The 16,892-nt window shown below is 44.5% G+C and overlaps 1 protein-coding gene and 1 long non-coding RNA gene across 5 annotated transcripts in view; one reads left to right on the plus strand and one right to left on the minus strand.

Annotated features, from left to right (window-relative positions):
* The first annotated feature begins 1,353 nt into the window (after positions 1 to 1,353).
* LOC148392594 (uncharacterized) lies at positions 1,354 to 12,745 on the plus strand. Its single transcript, XR_015860875.1, has 2 exons — positions 1,354 to 1,428; positions 12,514 to 12,745. It is a non-coding gene; the product is annotated as an uncharacterized LOC148392594 (long non-coding RNA).
* The window catches only part of grik5 (glutamate receptor, ionotropic, kainate 5), an 82,225-nt gene continuing 71,733 nt past the window's right edge, over positions 6,401 to 16,892 (minus strand). For 3 of the 4 annotated variants that reach the window (XM_088387253.1, XM_088387251.1, XM_088387250.1), the window contains 8 exons: positions 16,281 to 16,394; positions 15,562 to 15,671; positions 15,279 to 15,452; positions 14,484 to 14,649; positions 13,155 to 13,380; positions 12,533 to 12,661; positions 12,105 to 12,271; positions 6,401 to 9,712 (listed from right to left, as the gene is read on the minus strand). In XM_088387253.1, the coding sequence (XP_088243379.1) occupies positions 9,089 to 9,712; positions 12,105 to 12,271; positions 12,533 to 12,661; positions 13,155 to 13,380; positions 14,484 to 14,649; positions 15,279 to 15,452; positions 15,562 to 15,671; positions 16,281 to 16,394 (1,710 nt within the window). In that variant the 3' untranslated portion in view covers positions 6,401 to 9,088. The remainder of the gene's footprint in view (positions 9,713 to 12,104; positions 12,272 to 12,532; positions 12,662 to 13,154; positions 13,381 to 14,483; positions 14,650 to 15,278; positions 15,453 to 15,561; positions 15,672 to 16,280; positions 16,395 to 16,892) is intronic. The other variant, XM_088387252.1, reaches the window with a different exon arrangement.

The following is a 16,892-nucleotide window of genomic DNA, read 5'->3' on the forward strand; positions in this document are numbered from 1 at the left end:
AACCCAAGATCTTGCAAATAAAGAACCAACTGTTACTCCACATCTCTGTTAACCTTGCTCAACGATGGACATCTTGAACAAAGTGCAACACATCCATCCAGTTTCTGACTGCTGACCCTCCCGAGCGTTGATTCAAGTACGAGTAGTATGTAAAGAATGTACCAAAATTATTAATTGAATGGAACCACAAACAAAATTGAACACATTAAAATATCCTACATTCTACATTCAAGTTGCAATTCACTATTATTATTATCCGTAATACGGATAAGACGTACTAACAACAATGTCGAATAAAAAACCCCACAAGTGACTTGTTTGATTTTAAAATATTTCCATCCATCCATCCATCCATCCATCCATCCATCCATCCATCCATCCATCCATCCATCCATCCATTCCATTTTCTGTACCGCTTGTCCCCACGGGGAACCTATCCCAGCCGTCATCGGGCAGTAGGCGGGTGACACCCTGAACTGGTTGCCAGCCAATCACAGGGCACACCAAGACAAACTACCATCCGCACTCGCACTCACACCTGTGGGCAATTGGGAGTGCTCAATCAGCCTATCAAGCAAGTTTTTGGGATGTGGGAGGAAACAGGAGGACCCTGAGAAAACCCAGGCAAACACGGGTACAACATGCAAACTCCACACAGGGAGGGCCGGAGGTGGAATCAAACTCGCACCTGTGAGGCGGGCGTGCTAACCAGTGCGTACTGTGACGCCATTGTACTATTTTAAATGAAATAAAATAGATTCTTAAATTATTAGTTATTTGACAAAAAATAACATTTTACCAAATTAAAATATGAATAAATTACTGAGGAGATTTTTTTTTAATCAAAATAAATTAGGTGAATAAAATTGCTAAAAAACAAATGTTTTAGTAATAATGATTACTAATAAAAGAAAAATAATGTGAACTTGCGAAGAAGTTGAATAAAAACTTCGGGAATGCTCCGGAATTATTTCAAATGATACTGAATGAAGTTTTATACAATGAGTCGGAATGAGCTGAAAATATTAAAGATGGAACGATACAAATTGGTAAAAAATGTGGAAAGGTGAATATATAAATATTCAGAAAGACCGGAAAGTGAGAAAAAACAGCATGCGAGAAAACCACTAAGTGAGAAAAAACTAAGCAAGAGAAAACGTAAGCGAGAGAAAACGTAAGCCAGAGAAAACATAAGCAAGAGAAAACGTGAGAGAAAACGTAAGAGAGAAAACGTAAGCGAGAGAAAACGTAAGCGAGAGAGACCATAAGGGAGAAAAAATGTAAGGGAGAAAAAACGTAAGCGAGAAAAAAACGTAAGCGAAAAAAAACGTAAGCGAAAAAAACCGTAAGGGAGAAAAATAGTTAGCAAAAAACAAATGTAAGCGAGAACAACCGTGAGCAAGAAAAAAACGTAAGCAGGAAAAAAACGTGAGTAAAACCGTAAGCGAGAAAAAACATGAACGAGAGAAAACGTAAGCAAGAGAAAACTAAGCAAGAAAAAACGTAAGCGAGAAAAACAGTAAGCGAAAAAAAATGTAAGTGGGAAAAAATGTAAGTGAGAAAAAATGTACGTAAGTGAGAAAAACCATAAGTAAAAAAATAATTGTAAGCAAGAAAAACAGTCCGCAAAAAAAGCAGGAAAAACCATGAGCAAGAATAATCTTACAGGGATGAGAATTTTCCGCGGATCTGCGGATTTCTGTGGGTTTTTTTCCGTGCCACTTGTTAACTTAACTTATGCGGAGAACTAGTGTTTTTACACCGCCACAATGTAAATTTGCGTTTGGGTTTTCATCACTTCTAGGCGAGTTATTTAGTTAGATAGATCTACCATTTGCCTACTCAGCAAAAGTTTTCCCCACCACGAGGATCGTGCCGGGGAAATAGACAAGCCAAACGGGATCAAGAAATGCTTCAGATGGGCATGGCTCGAGAGCAGCATCATTGTGCAACTTGGAACACAGTCCGGAACCACGTGCCTGACGGAACATATCTGTAAATTAGATGTCCCGGGGAAGGTTTTGTGTATTTTCTCTCAAGATATGATCAGCTATGGAGGTCGCGGCGCTAGGAACATTAAGGACCACATTGAAACAAAAAAACACAAAGGTACTTTTTTACTTTTACAAGCATGTGGGTTTAGAATGTTACATGTAAGCTAATGTTACGCTATTGTCATAATACTGTCATGATATCGTTAATATATATATATAGTATACACTACCGTTCAAAAGTTTGGGGTCACCCAAACAATTTTGTGTTTTCCATGAAAAGTCACACTTATTCACCACTAAACGTTGTGAAATGAATAGAAAATAGAGTCAAGATATTGACAAGGTTAGAAATAATGATTTGTATTTGAAATAAGATTTTTTTTTACATCAAACTTTGCTTTCGTCAAAGAATCCTCCATTTGCAGCAATTACGGCATTGCAGACCTTTGGCATTCTAGCTGTTAATTTGTTGAGGTAATCTGGAGAAATTGCACCCCACGCTTCCAGAACCAGCTCACACAAGTTGGATTGGTTGGATGGGCACTTCTTGCGTACCATACGGTCAAGCTGCTCCCACAACAGCTCAATGGGGTTCAGATCTGGTGACTGCGCTGGCCACTCCATTACCGATAGAATACCAGCTGCCTGCTTCTGCTCTAAATAGTTCTCGCACAATTTGGAGGTGTGTTTGGGGTTATTGTCCTGTTGTAGGATGAAATTGCCTCCAATCAAGTGCTGTCCACTGGGTATGGCATGGCGTTGCAAAATGGAGTGATAGCCTTCCTTATTCAGAATACCTTTTACCCTGTACAAATCTCCCACCTTACCAGCACCAAAGCAACCCCAGACCATCACATTACCTCCTCCATGCTTAACAGATGGCGTCAGGCATTCTTCGAGCATCTTTTCATTTGTTCTGCGTCTCACAAACGTTCTTCTTTGTGATCCAAACACCTCAAACTTGGATTCATCCGTCCACAACACTTTTTTCCAGTCTTCCTCTGTCCAATGTCTGTGTTCTTTTGCCCATCTTAATCTTTTTCTTTTGTTGGCCAGTCTCAGATATGGCTTTTTCTTAGCCACTCTGCCCTGAAGCCCAGAATCCTGCAGCCGCCTCTTCACTGTAGATGTTGACACTGGTGTTTTGCGGGTACTATTTAATGAAGATGCCAGTTGGGGACCTGTGAGGCGTCTGTTTCTCAAACTAGAGACTCTAATGTACTTATCTTCTTGCTCAGTTGTGCAATGCGGCCTCCTACTTCTTTTTCGACTCTGGTTAGAGCCTGTTTGTGCTGTCCTCTGAAGGGAGTAGTACACACCGTTGTAGGAAATCTTCAATTTCTTAGCAATTTCTCGCTTGATTGGAGCCAATTTCATCCTACAACAGGACAATAACCCCAAACACACCTCCAAATTGTGCGAGAACTATTTAGAGTAGAAGCAGGCAGCTGGTATTCTATCGGTAATGGAGTGGCCAGTGCAGTCACCAGATCTGAACCCCATTGAGCTGTTGTGGGAGCAGCTTGACCGTATGGTACGCAAGAAGTGCCCATCCAACCAATCCAACTTGTGGGAGCTGCTTCTGGAAGCGTGGGGTGCAATTTCTCCAGATTACCTCAACAAATTAACAGCTAGAATTCTAAAGGTCTGCAATGCCGTAATTGCTGCAAATGGAGGATTCTTTGACGAAAGCAAAGTGTGATGTAAAAAAAAAATCTTATTTCAAATACAAATCATTATTTCTAACCTTGTCAATGTCTTGACTCTATTTTCTATTCATTTCACAACGTTTGGTGGTGAATATCTGTGACTTTTCATGGAAAACACAAAAATTGTTTGGGTGACCCCAAACTTTTGAACGGTAGTGTATACTACATAATATATCATAATACCGTCATGATATCGTTTATATATATATATATATATATATATATATATATACTATATAAAGTAACCGGGGTATATCGTATATATATCATCCCCCCCCCCCCAGACTCCCGGTCGGCCCCCCAGACCACTGGCTACTTTTCAGTGTTTTTTCACATTTGGCATTCTCATCCCTGATCTTAAGTGTAGGGATAAGATGAACAGTTTCAGTCGGGTTGAATTGGTCAAAAAAAATGTAGAAATTAGAAGGGACAAATGAAATTTTGTAAACTTTTGCAGGAATTTTCAAGTTGAAAATGTGGAATATTTGGTAAGTGGGGATGTTTGGAACAGACACAAGATGAACAAGTTTAAAGTTGGAACGGGTTAAATCGGTCAAAAAAAGTGGAAATCGGAAGGGAAAAATTAAATTTCATTAGAATTTTACGTAAATTTTCAAGTTGAAAATGTAGAATTTTTGGTAAGCGAAAAGTTTTGGACTTGGTAGGCACATAAGATTTTCAGAAAAGATTTGACAGTTTAAAGTTGGAATGAGTTGAATCGGTCAAACAATTTAGAAATTAGAAGGAAAAACGAAATTTTGTGAAATCTTGCGCGAATTTTGAAGTTGGAAATTTTGAATTTTAAGTAAGTGGCATATTTTAGAATAGGTAGGCATATGATGAACAATTTGAAGTTGGAACGGGTTAGATTGGTCGAAAAAATGTAGAAATTAGAAGGGAAAGACGAGATTTTGTGAAATTTTGCGGGAATTTTAAAGGTGAAAATTTGGAAATGTTGGAAAGTGGGAGGTTCTGGAATAGGTAGGCATAAGATGAACAGTTAACGTTAGAATAGGTTGAATCGGTCAAAAAATGCAGAAATTAGAAGGGAAAAGTGAAGTTTTGTAAAATTTTGCAGAAATTTTAAAAGTGAAAATGTGAAATTTTTGAAATGTGACAATTTTGGGAACATAGAAAATCCCAGCCTATGTGAATTGAATGAGCTGAATGATGTGAATTACAAATGGGAACGATGAAAATGTGAAACGTTGAATGTGCCAGTAAGAATGAATAGTGGAATTTTGGCTGATAATTTGTGAATTGTCGAATACGGAAAATATTTGAAATAAATTGAAGCTCCCTCGCATGGATATTTGGAATATGTTGAAATCGGAATGGGGTGAATCGGATGAATTATGTGAATTATGAATATGTTAAGCGTAAAATCGGATGAATTATGTGAATTATGAATATGTTAAGCGTCAAAAAGTGGGGTAATACGTAGAATAATAATAAAGTAGAGCAGGGGTTTTCAACGTTTTCAACTGGTTTTGTCCAAGGAACCACCATTATAACCAAGGAACTCGGGGACCACTGCTTTCATTTTGCAGCTAAGGAGGATTGGCCTGTACAGGCTATTTATTTGCATCTGTATGTCTATTTTGGGAATCTCAGCTACATTTGACATCATTTGGACGGGTAAATGATTCACAAAATTTGTCAAATTAGCTGGAAAATAAATCAAGTCTAAATAATAAACCAATTTATTTTTTTAAAATGTTAGTTATTTTCCATTTCCAATTTCGCGGACCACCTGCAATACCGCTACAGACCACTAGAGGACCGCGGACCACCGGTTGACAATCCCTGAAGTACTGGAATGTCATTAGTGTGAAGGCTTTTGCCTTCACACGAATGAGATTTTGAATAATTAGGCCAGTGGTTCTTATCCTTGTTGGAGGTACCGAACCCCACCAGTTTCATATGCGCATTCATTGAACCCCTCTTTAGCGAAAAATTAAACAAAAAAATTCAAATCCAAGACATAGATGTTTTTTACTGGTGTACAAAATGAGCCGTGCATGATCATCACTTTGTTCAAAGAACAAAACCAACACAATGCATGACCTCAACAAATTACATACCTGCAAATCAGTGTGCCTTTGTGAGACCATTTCAGATATGCATTATAACAAACTTACACGATAAATGTGTGTTCGGACTTCCGCAGTGGAGGCTCTGCCGAACCCCTGAGACCGACTCACTGAACCCCTAGGGCAGGGGTGTCCAAGTCCAGTCCTCGAGGGCCGCATTCCTACATGTTTTCCAAATTTCCCTCGTTAAACACACCTGTGCAGGAGCCTGATCATTGAATCAGGTGTGTTTAACGAGGGAAACTTGGAAAACATGGAGGAATGGGGACCTCGAGGACTGGACTTGGACACCCCTGCCCTAGGGTTTGATCGAACCCAGTTTAAGAACCACTGAATTAGGCAAACCAACTTAGTCATGAAAAAAAAAAAAAAAGAATCAGTTTCATTTGAACCTTCGTATTGATCTCTTGGGGTCAATCAATAAGAAAAGGTTATGCACTGGAAGAATATGCTACAAGTTGAATTTAAATCTTGTTTAAAATGAACGTTTGAAGGTTACCTTTAACAAGAGACAACATTCAGCAAAATGTTCATGTAAAGCTTAAAAAACACATAAAACAATTCAGTCAGGTATTTCAATGACAAGCTGTAACTGTCGGTGATGTCTGTTTGAATATTTTTATTGCAAAACAAGTTGGATCTGTCTATGAGCTTTGCACAACGGGGCGGACCAAGGGACTCCAACTCTCCTCCCTCCTGCCGCCATCACCCACACACACAATAAAATCTTGTTCAGCAACAGGAAGAGTGACGACAATGTCGTCAGAATATTCAATAATCCATTTAGCACTAGTATAGAAATATGAAAACAAATTCCATCCAAAAGAAAGAAACAAAAAGAAGAGAGCACCCGCCCTCTTGCGTGAGTGACCGCCCGAGACTCTTCTATTTGTTTTGTGAGCCTCCCTTCCTCCCTCCCTCCCTCCCTCCCTCCGTCTTGTGTTTCATATTGAGCCCGTAGTTCACAGATGGTATGTTTGATCTTTTTGATAGCTTCATCATGGTGTTGGTTTGATGCCGGCACAAAAATGGAAAGAGAACACAAAAGGCCATCAAACCTACACAAAGGGCACAGTGTGCAAAACGCTCTTGGAGAAGGTGGCTGTTCTCAAAGTGCTGTGATTTGCGGAAAATGGGTTTTGTTTTCTTGACATCCAAGATGAAGCCTACCCTTACACACATAACAACTTTGAACATCTAACATCAGAGACCGGCATGAGAAGAAAAATTGCCGCACTTTAAGCTCTCGGCCTCTGGTGGACTCGAGATGAGCAACACCGCACAAAGGAGGGAATTTGTAGGACCAAGAATGACCTGACAGAGGCAGCAGAGTGCCACAGGGTATCCAAACTGACAGAAAACCCCAAAAGACAAAGTGGAATGAACGGGAAAAGCTAGGCTAAGTGTTAGCTTAGCACAACCAAGGAGTCCATCCTATGGTATATCCTATAGGTATGACACTAGCAATTGTTTTCTGAACAGATCGGGCTAAAATAATCGTTGACGCTAATCTTTCTGACGATCGGGCCTTTGCTGACTGAAGAGAGACATTTGGTTTTTGTCATCTTGTACTCGGGGACAGGTTTAAAGGATGTCTGTGCTTTGGACGGGGTTAGGAGACTCAAATTTTGATGAAAGGGTAAAGGATCGACGGCCTTGGGGTCGTTTGTTCTGGGGCAAGGGTAAGGTGTCAGGTATTAAGGTTCAGGCTAGAGGAGGCTTTAGTGAGTAGGCATGATACGGGGGAATCAATCTGAGTTGGCGGTGGCATAGTTAGGCTGTCAAGATTTTAGAGTTTAAGCGATTAAGTTTGAGGGCTTGGCCGACTACGCCTGCTAACCCATTTAAGGGTAGCAACTTGCTCATGCCGTTGGAGGGAGACCTTTAAAGGGTTTGGCGCTCTTGGTTTTGTGGTTGGCAGGTAATGGTTAAAGGGTTGGCGTTTCGCTTCAGGCCATTAGCTTAGCAGTCAAGGAGGTCTTGCAGTTCTTTGAAACCGTTTGAAGTTAACCAGATTCCCCCAAATGGGTGACTGTCAGCGACCATGGCAACACCCATTTAGCATAAAAAAACAGACAGACATTGACAGATGTTCAAAATGTCACCGCTATTGAAAGTCAAGCTGAGCAAATGATTTTCATGGGCTGAAGCGGGGACTCGGCCGTTCTGCTTTTGCCTCATCGAGCGAGCGTTCACGTTGCAAACTTTCAAGCGTATCGACCGCTTGAGGGTTTTGCTCAAAACCAAAGTGCCTGTGACATTAACAGCTCGCGACGGAAAAAAACAAAGCGTTGTCGTTTGGCCCCAGCGACTGATAAAAACGTATTCCCTCTGCGTTCATTCGGCGGTACGCCACCGTTCCAACGGGCAACGTTCTGACGCGCTTCCCCATCGGCCGGGCGAGAGGAGTCGTTAGGCAATCAAAAGCTTGAAACGCTATCGACGATCGTTCTGGCAGACGGCCCCCGAGCCGGACGGCCAAGTCTGGAGCTGCAGTCACAGCTTGCTGGCGTGTGAACAAACCCTTTTAAAAAGATGCCGAGAATTAAAGGATCAGGACCCATCTAATTGCAGTGGATAAAGTCTTCACTGTTTTTTTTAAGCTTCTTTCTGCCATACTTTCTATCTCCCGGGGAAGGGAGCCCGATAACAAGCGACATTCATTTCCCATTTGGAAGTCTCCCGTTCGACTAACAGAAGGGTGCCATGCTGCTCGTCACGAGTTCTCCTCACACTCTTTGAAGACGCGCACACACCGGCAAGAATGAACTACAGATCGAAGTCTTCCATCCTTCCGAGAGCGACGAAGGGAGGGACACAAAACTCTTCAACACAATTAGCTGCAGTCATGTTTCTTGTTGTCGCGAAGCACCGCAATCGTCACATAGAAGGCTTTTAATTGAAGTCCCACTCGGAACAAATGCCAACAAAACGAGACAAAAAAAATGAACAAAACACGGAATAATCCTCAGGACGTCTTTCGGTGTTGATTTCCAACGGCATACAGGTACAACACGTTGTCCAGTGAGCAGCGCAGTTAGCTTCCAGGAAGTGTCTGTGGAAGAAAAGAAAAAAATCCTCGCTCACGTGAGGGAAAGAATCAGAAGCTCGATCTGGCCATGAGCACTTCCATCATCAGTCTTTGTCCAAATGGGAGTGCTCAAAAGCGCATGTGAGGCAGGCTTCAAGGTCAACCACACAACGGGTTCCAGTTTACATGGTTTTGTAGCCGCTTGTTTTTTTTTTTTTTCCCACCCTTTCAACTGCCCCTTTTTTTTTTTTGGTTCTATTCTCAGGCCTGGTCCCCCAGTAGGTCCGCTTTGTTCAGGTTCTGCTGAAGAGGAATGGGCCGGGCGGTGTGGTGTGGGGGACTATGCAGCCGCCTGGGGCTGGGACCCCCGCCACCCTCGCTGTCCGTATTGGACGAAGACGGGGGAGGCGGCGGGGGCAGCCGCGGCAGGGGCGCCGACGATGGCGGTATCCTGGTGACGGTCGACGCCAAACCGCCGTCTGATCGCAAGCTTTGGATGCGGCGGCACTCCTGGCAGATCCTCACGTGGGTGCAACCGCGGCTGGGCAGCATGACTGGGGTGGGCGCCGGTGGGGGAGGTGTGGCGTTGGCGCCGAGGGGCTCTTCCAGGAGCCGCTGAGGACCCGGGCCCAGATCGGGCGGCCCCGCGCCGCCTCCTCCTCCGGCCCCGCCCGTTAGGGGTCCGGCTCCGCTGTAGAGTTTGCCATTGCTGAGGCGCATCTCACGGACCAGGCGTAAGGGCCGTGGGGCTCCCAGGGCGATGCGGCCGGGGTGGCGCAGGGCTGCTGCCGAGCCGCTGAGCGGGCGCCGACGGCGCAGTCGGGCGCTCTTCTTACAGGAGACAGCGTTTCGGAATTCGGTGATCATCTCCTGACAGACAGACACCTGAAAGGACAATCGGGTAAGGGGGGCGGGGACGAGGAGGGGAAGGAAAGACGAAAAGGAGGGAAAAGAAAGACAAAGAGTAGGCAGGCGGCGGAACGGGATGCCACACCGATGGGAAAAGCAAGGAAAATGGCGGAAACCAGGCGGGCCCAAAACAATGGATGAACACAATGCAAAAAGAGCAGCGAAGGTGGAAAGACAGGAATGAGGGGGAAATGGATTTCGGGATGGGAAGAGTTTCCAAAGAGCAAAGAGAGTTATTACAATCCAGAGACACGGCAACACCCAATGTCGTTTAGTGCAGCCGTTCCCAACCAGTTTTGCACCACAGACCCGCTTTCTCCAATTAGAGTGAAACCTCCTTGATGTCTACAAAAACTAAAAAAAAAACTGTCCGTAGCGACGCTGACTTAGCACTAGACATCAGGCGATTATTTCAGATGGCGTTCAGCATTTGCTCCTCTCACTCTCTTCGAGTGTCGAAACTTGTTTGATTCCAACGTGTTGGGGTTATCACATGACTGAGGTTGACAGGCCCTTGATTTCAAAATAAAACTTATTTCAGGTTCTGCCAATTCATCAAACATTTTGGAGGCTCCAAATGGCACAACACCCCCCACCCCCCACCCTGCAATGGTACCAGTCCGCGACTGAGCGGTTGGGGACGGCTGGTTTAGTTCATGGACACTTCATCATGGCAACGTGGCGCTCAGGCAGGCTGGCCACACACGCGCTCGTCACCACAAACAGCATTCAAAAGAAAAGGTCATGGGCTCACAGAAACAGAAACAGTACTCTTTGTCAGAGAACGCCGACTGATGGACAGATGACAAACAGAGAGAAAGAGAGAGAAAGAGAGAGAAAGAGAGAGCAAGAGAGAGAGACGGTGACAGTGAGATGGGGGAGAAGAAGGAGAGGAAGAAGTAATGCAAAAGATGGAAGACCAAGAATACCAGCAGAACGTGAAGCAGGGGCTCTCAAACTTTTGGGGCCCGGGGACCCCACCCCTTAAAAGATGTCAGATTTACTTGATACGTCACACAATCATGTCACAGCTTTTCGTTGGCTGAGAGCTAATTGTTTCCGTAACTTAGTACTCTTGGTGTGTACTGAAGACACATGTTTTCCTAAATAATATGATACAACATTTTATTCCAAATAACCTGAATAGTACGAGTCATGGAAAGTCTCCGGACCCCAGTTTTTGAACCCTTTCTTAAAAGGAGACAGCGACATTTAAAGTCGGATCACAACGTGGCATTATGTAAGCAAATATTGTCAGTTGACAATATTGCTCCTGTGTAGCAGCACGTTTAGTACACAAACAGCTGACATTTTCGCTTAACACTCAGAGATGTGCGCTGACCTTAAAAACAGGCAGGACATGCAAAATGGACGCAAATGGCAGTGGGGAAAGTGCTGCCGTTAGCATTTCAATGAGTCTTATGAGAAATCAAACCTGACTACACTAGAAGGAGGGGGAAAAAGCTGAGTACAGCGCATGATGGGAAGATTTTGATCAATCTGACTTTAAATTGCTGTTTGGACGATGCATTGCTAATTAGTAGCGTGTTAGCTTTTCATCCAGTCAAATTAGCATTACTGGTTTTAGTCGGCATGAGGTAAAATCTTTCCCAATCTGCCCAATTCATGATGGCTTAAAGCTGCTATGTAAATACAGTAATCCCCCGTTTATCGCTGATAATTGGTTCCAAGACCACCCGCGATATGTGAAAATCCGCGAAGTATTATAACAATTTTTTTTTAGAAAAAGCTACAGATTGTGCAATTGCACAGCCTTCTGCTGGCGTGTGGGCAACGTTTGTGCCATAGTTCCTCAATTTAGAAGGTTTATTTTGAATTTGTGATTTTTTTCTTTTTTGGGGGGGAAGAAAATCCGCGATGTACTGAAGCTGCGATAATCAAACCGCGATGTAGCGAGGGATTACTGTATATCTTTTGTTTAGACCTCTGAAATACAGCTCATACTCAGGTTTGTGAGGTTAACTATATATTATAGCATTCCACCTCTTTGCATCTCAGCATTAGTGAAAAGATTACTATTATTGTTAGAAATAAGAGCTGATGTAAGATCTTTCACCCCAAGAAACCTAGTAAGTGTTGTGTGAAAAGGCCTGCCTTAGCATCTTCCATAATCAGGTTGCTATCTTGGCCTCTGTTAGCATGCCAGCTAATAGCATGTTAGCCTTGTATCTTGGCAGGTGTTAGTACTTCTGACTTGCACAATCACCTCATGTGCACGTAACAGACATGAAGCCCAAATAAAGTGGGACAGCACACACAAATGGAGACAGTTTCGGAAAAGAAACAAACCACTCTCACACACACACACGCATAAGAAAAAATGGAAAAAGGGTTGGCGGGAACCTACTGGGGTGTGTCCGCGGGTTCGGCGAGGGCAGGTATGGGGGCATACCTCATCGGTCTCTGCCGAGCGGCGCGTCGACCATACAAACTCCATGATGGCCACAAACACGGCAATGATCAGGCCGCAAATGAGCACCACAAAGATGCCGCCGATGTTCTCCATGCCTAGGCCTGACACAAAGCAAGAAACAGAGAAGGACCGCAAACGTCTCAATGGGAAAACGGTTGCTCGCTTTAAATTGACCGACTTGCAAATGGATCAAGTTTTACTTCTGTGACAGTCCAGACAGAATTAAATATATCAAATCACTGATCAAGTGTAGAAGAAAGTTAGTGTTTGCATGAGAGACAGCTGCCGTTTTGATGGATAGGGAACAAAAGTAAAGCTGCCCATGCTTTTTAATATCAAACAGGATTGATGAGTGGAGTGACCTTTGGCTCGGTGGTCCTCCTCCTTGGGACACTGCCCTCCCTCCCACCACCTCCTCTTCAGGATCTCCAGCCTATTGTTCTCCTGCAGCTGGAGGATGGCCAGCGTGATCTCGTCTCGAAACGGCGAACCTGGACAATGATGATGAGGACAGGAAGGAGGAGTGTTTTGACTTTGTCATATAGGGTGAAAATAAATGTTTCTTTCCTTTCGGATATCCTTGTCGATATTATGAATTCAATAATTTGTGAAACAGAATTGTTAAAAGTGCTAATCACTTGCTGTGTTCAAAAAGAGGTTTAAAAAATGGAAAATATAGACAAATATTTCTATCTAGTATATATCAAGGTACCAATAGTGGCATAGAGTCTGAGTGCATGAGAAATGAGAAAAAATTGAGTTAACCCACTCCAGTTGTTCTTTGCGACTCAATTATGTTCAAACACGAGATGGAAATATAAATTGGCGCCACGCCATTAATTAAAAATGTGAGTGGCTGTTTGGTATATTGGAACGCTTGAAGATTCTTCTTGTTGATTAAGATTCCAGTGTGCAGATGAACGGGTGTGGAAGGCAAAGGCGATAAGCTGACCTACTTGCGCAAGGAGCGGCGGCTTTGCGTACCCAGCGGCATGCCGATGCCGTAGCCCTTGGTGTCCAGCAGGCCTCCAATTTGCGTCAGGTTGCAGTTGAGGCCGCGGTGGTACTCGTTCATGGTGCTCTCCATCAGGAAGGCGTACTTGGAATTTACCACGCGGGCGATGCCCTCCTCCGTGCTCTTGACGAACACGCTGGGCTGCTTGGAGTTCATATAGTTCCACATGCGCTGGTACGTCTGGTAGCGAGAGTTCTAAGGATGGCAACAAAGAGGAGGCAGTGGGCACAGAACGTAAACAAGCTGAAATACTATAATACGAATGTGAAAAAAAAGGCATCGTGACTCTCGAATAGGGCTAAAAGACACACGGGCTAAAATAAGGAAAGACATTGTGCGATAGGCAAAAAGGGGAAAAAGATGCTTGCCGGATAAACAACATTGGAACCCCCCGAATGTGAGCGTGTGTGTTTATGAAAATCCAGTGTGAATAATGACGCGGTGACATCACGGCAGCTAGACGGGGGTCAAGACAAAGCGAGGTAACTCGATGGAACACATTATTCGGCGGCGACGTTGAACAGAAGCATCATCTCTTGCGATCCAGGTGGGCGGGGCTGGCGGGGGGGAGGGGTGGCTCAGCATTTAGGGGAAAAACGCGGCAACACGATGGAGTGCCTGGAGTGTGCCGCAACATTTTTTAGCGGGTTTCATTGGAAGAGGAAACGCGGCATGTTAGGGAGGGGCGCCAAATGCGTGTCTTTGGAATAATAGTCCACAGTGTCGTTGGAAAAAAAAAAGGAAAGAAAAAGGAAAGTAAAATTCAGAGAACGGCTTCTGATTTCCACGTTCTTTTCTCAGTCACAACACGAAATAAAAATTGATCACACTTTCCAATGCTATGATGTTGTGGACTTTGTGCAACACAGACTAGAGAATCACTTCACGCCTGTCAACCCCCAAAATGATTGTCACAATTTACTTTTTTCGCTGTTACTCAACACAAGCATTTTGATCACAACACAAGGGAATACAAACGCTTCCAACCTGGCATGCGGCCATCCGCTCACAGAGAAACAAATACGCTCACCTACTCACATTCCCATATGTAAACACACCTACACGCAAAAACACAACATAAACACACGCAGACTCTTGTTGCGCAAACACAGATGCCAACACGGATGCCCCGAGGCGCTCGTGGAAACAAACAAAGGCGACCGTGCTGCCACTTAAATGCCCGTCACAGCCAATGAAGATAAAGTGGCAGATGTAAGGACAAACATTAAGGCAAATGCGTCACGGCACAAAGAGAAAAACCCCCCAAAAAAACAACAGAAACGGAAAAAAGGCCTTACCATGAAGAACGTCATGGTGCTCCCTCCGTGGATGGTCCCGTACTCGATGTTGGTCTGGTCGGCCAAGTCGTCAGGGGACTCGATGGGGACCTCCATCCTCTGCACGGTCAGGAAAGCGGCCAGGTTGGCCGTGTAGGACGAGATGATGATGAGAGTGAATGCCCACCTGGACCGCGGCGGAAACAACGGCCATGGTCACTTAGTGCAAAATGGTTGACTTGGGTGTCTTCGCCTAAATCATCAGTTTCAGCTGCGAACATTGATTAGCTCAGCACATAACTTGCAGTCCTCAGGAAAGCCCTCGGATGAGCTTTCCTGTGAGCATTTACTAACCGTTCGTCTCGAATCTTACGGCAAGGGAAAAGAAGTGAGCTGCACGTCAGCTAAACGACCGAATGGAGACAATCTGTGCTCGCAATCTAATCCCGGTCCTCCAGTTTGTTTGGAGGATTTGTGGACTCATAATGTTACGGGAAGAGCAAGAATCCTTTAATATCCCACGAGGGTAAATTTGATTTAACATTCTGCTTCTAATTTACATGTCATCAAAATGCACACATTTAATCAGAGTGCGAATGATATGCGCCCGAGTCGAGTCAGATTGGTAGTTTTAGTCTGTCTTGAATTTGCCCTTTATCAAAAGCATCCGTGACAACTAACTAGCTATCTAATACTAACCATACACTTTTCACGCCGGTCATGGAGCTAGTTAGATTTTTACTGACTTTACGCCCTGGTCTAAAGGGCCGTCCTTAAGTTCTGTTAGCGTGACGCTTAGCTAGCAGGACAACTCACCACACTCCACTGACACATCTGGTGGACAAGGCCCTGGGCATGATTTCTGAGCCCTGCTGCATGAAGCCGCCGACGGGGAACCACAAGCTGTTGCCCAATGTGTACTGGTTCTCAAGCATGTCCCGGCGCTCTCGCAGACACGGGTGAGGGTTGTACCACTCATAAGGACTCAGCCTGCTTGAGAGAAGGCAAGTCACCACGGGAGTCCGCAGTTTGATCGATAGGCGCGGCAAGGCCAAATGCAGCGGCAAGTGACCCGCACAAACTGAATGTGGTTGGCGACCTTGCAGCCAAGAAGAGCACACAGCTCACAGCCAGGTAGGCGAGCAGCATGAAGAGCCAGACAGCCGGCGAAAAAGGGTCCAGGAAGGAGAAGTAACCTGGCTTACGACCCTGAAGAGGAAACGGATCAGCGTGGGACGGACAGAAGGGGAGGTACAAAAAGAGGTCAACACAGCGGGGCGGGGCGCTACCATGTTGTATGCCGCCATCCATACTCGCTGCCTTTTGCAATGTCTTTGCTCAAAACTTCATTCGCAATGTAAAGCTGCTAAGACAGAGCGCTCCACAGCATGTGAATGCCTTCGATTAATTCCAAGGTACAATAGCACAACACTCAAATTAGGCATTTGATTTCTCCCTCAGGGCCACCAATGATTAAAAGAAATGCTATGTACTAGCACGCTGGAAAAATCTGACAAAAATAACGTCAGACCAAAAAAAAAAGAAAAGAATAAAATATATAAAGACCAAAAAAATAAAACCAAAAAAAGAAAAAATGGAGGAAAAAGGTGTAAACATGACCAAACAGGCATTAGTAACCAGTGTAACTGCCTAGAGTCCCTCCCCTTGTCTAGATAATGGAGGGCTGCACCACTGTGGGAGTGGTCACAATCATGGCCAGTCAAAGTGGCTTCTCTCATGGCCTGTAAGCTTTCTAAAGTCAAGTCTAAGCAAAACAATGAAAGCCAGGAATGGGCGTGCCCCGAAAAAGATCCTTACCAGATGAACCCTGTAGAGGATGCTGATCCCCAAGGTCATAAAGGGCTTGGAGAAGTCAATCACTTTCTCGCGCTCCGACGTGATGGTGAAGCCCGCCACGGCTAGGTCGGCTTTCTGAAAATAGATCAAATACAGAGAATAAAGAGCGGCAGATGGGGAAGAAAAAAAAGAGAGAAAAAAAAATCAAAGCAACACAAGTGTTCAGGTGGGTGCAAAAAGAAAAAAAAGAAGCGTGTGTCCACACTCAATCGCAGCGGCACAGCAGCCGCCAGTGCTCGAATGTGCTTATAGAGACAATTGAAAAGAAAGAAACAACAGATACAAATGCATCCCTCTCCTCATTCTATCCATCAAGTAGATGAGGCTAATTGCGAGGAAGCACAGGCTTGGCAGCTATTTCCACCTGTGCCCCCCCCTATTAGAAGCTAATTGATGAACATGGGCCGCTAATTAGAGCCAGCGTTGCCTGGTGGTCGAGCGTGGTGAGCCGGTGGGGGGACACCAGCATGCCAGACCCCACAAGGGGACCGCAGTCTGCTAATTGGAGAAAACCGTATGGTAATTGGGGTGGGGCACTCATTTTGGCTACCGCAAAAATGGCCGTTAGTTGCT

The sequence above is a fragment of the Syngnathus floridae genome, chromosome 10 (assembly GCF_059516105.1).
Source record: "Syngnathus floridae isolate MCC-2025c chromosome 10, RoL_Sflo_1.0, whole genome shotgun sequence".
Taxonomy (NCBI): Eukaryota; Metazoa; Chordata; class Actinopteri; order Syngnathiformes; family Syngnathidae; genus Syngnathus; species Syngnathus floridae.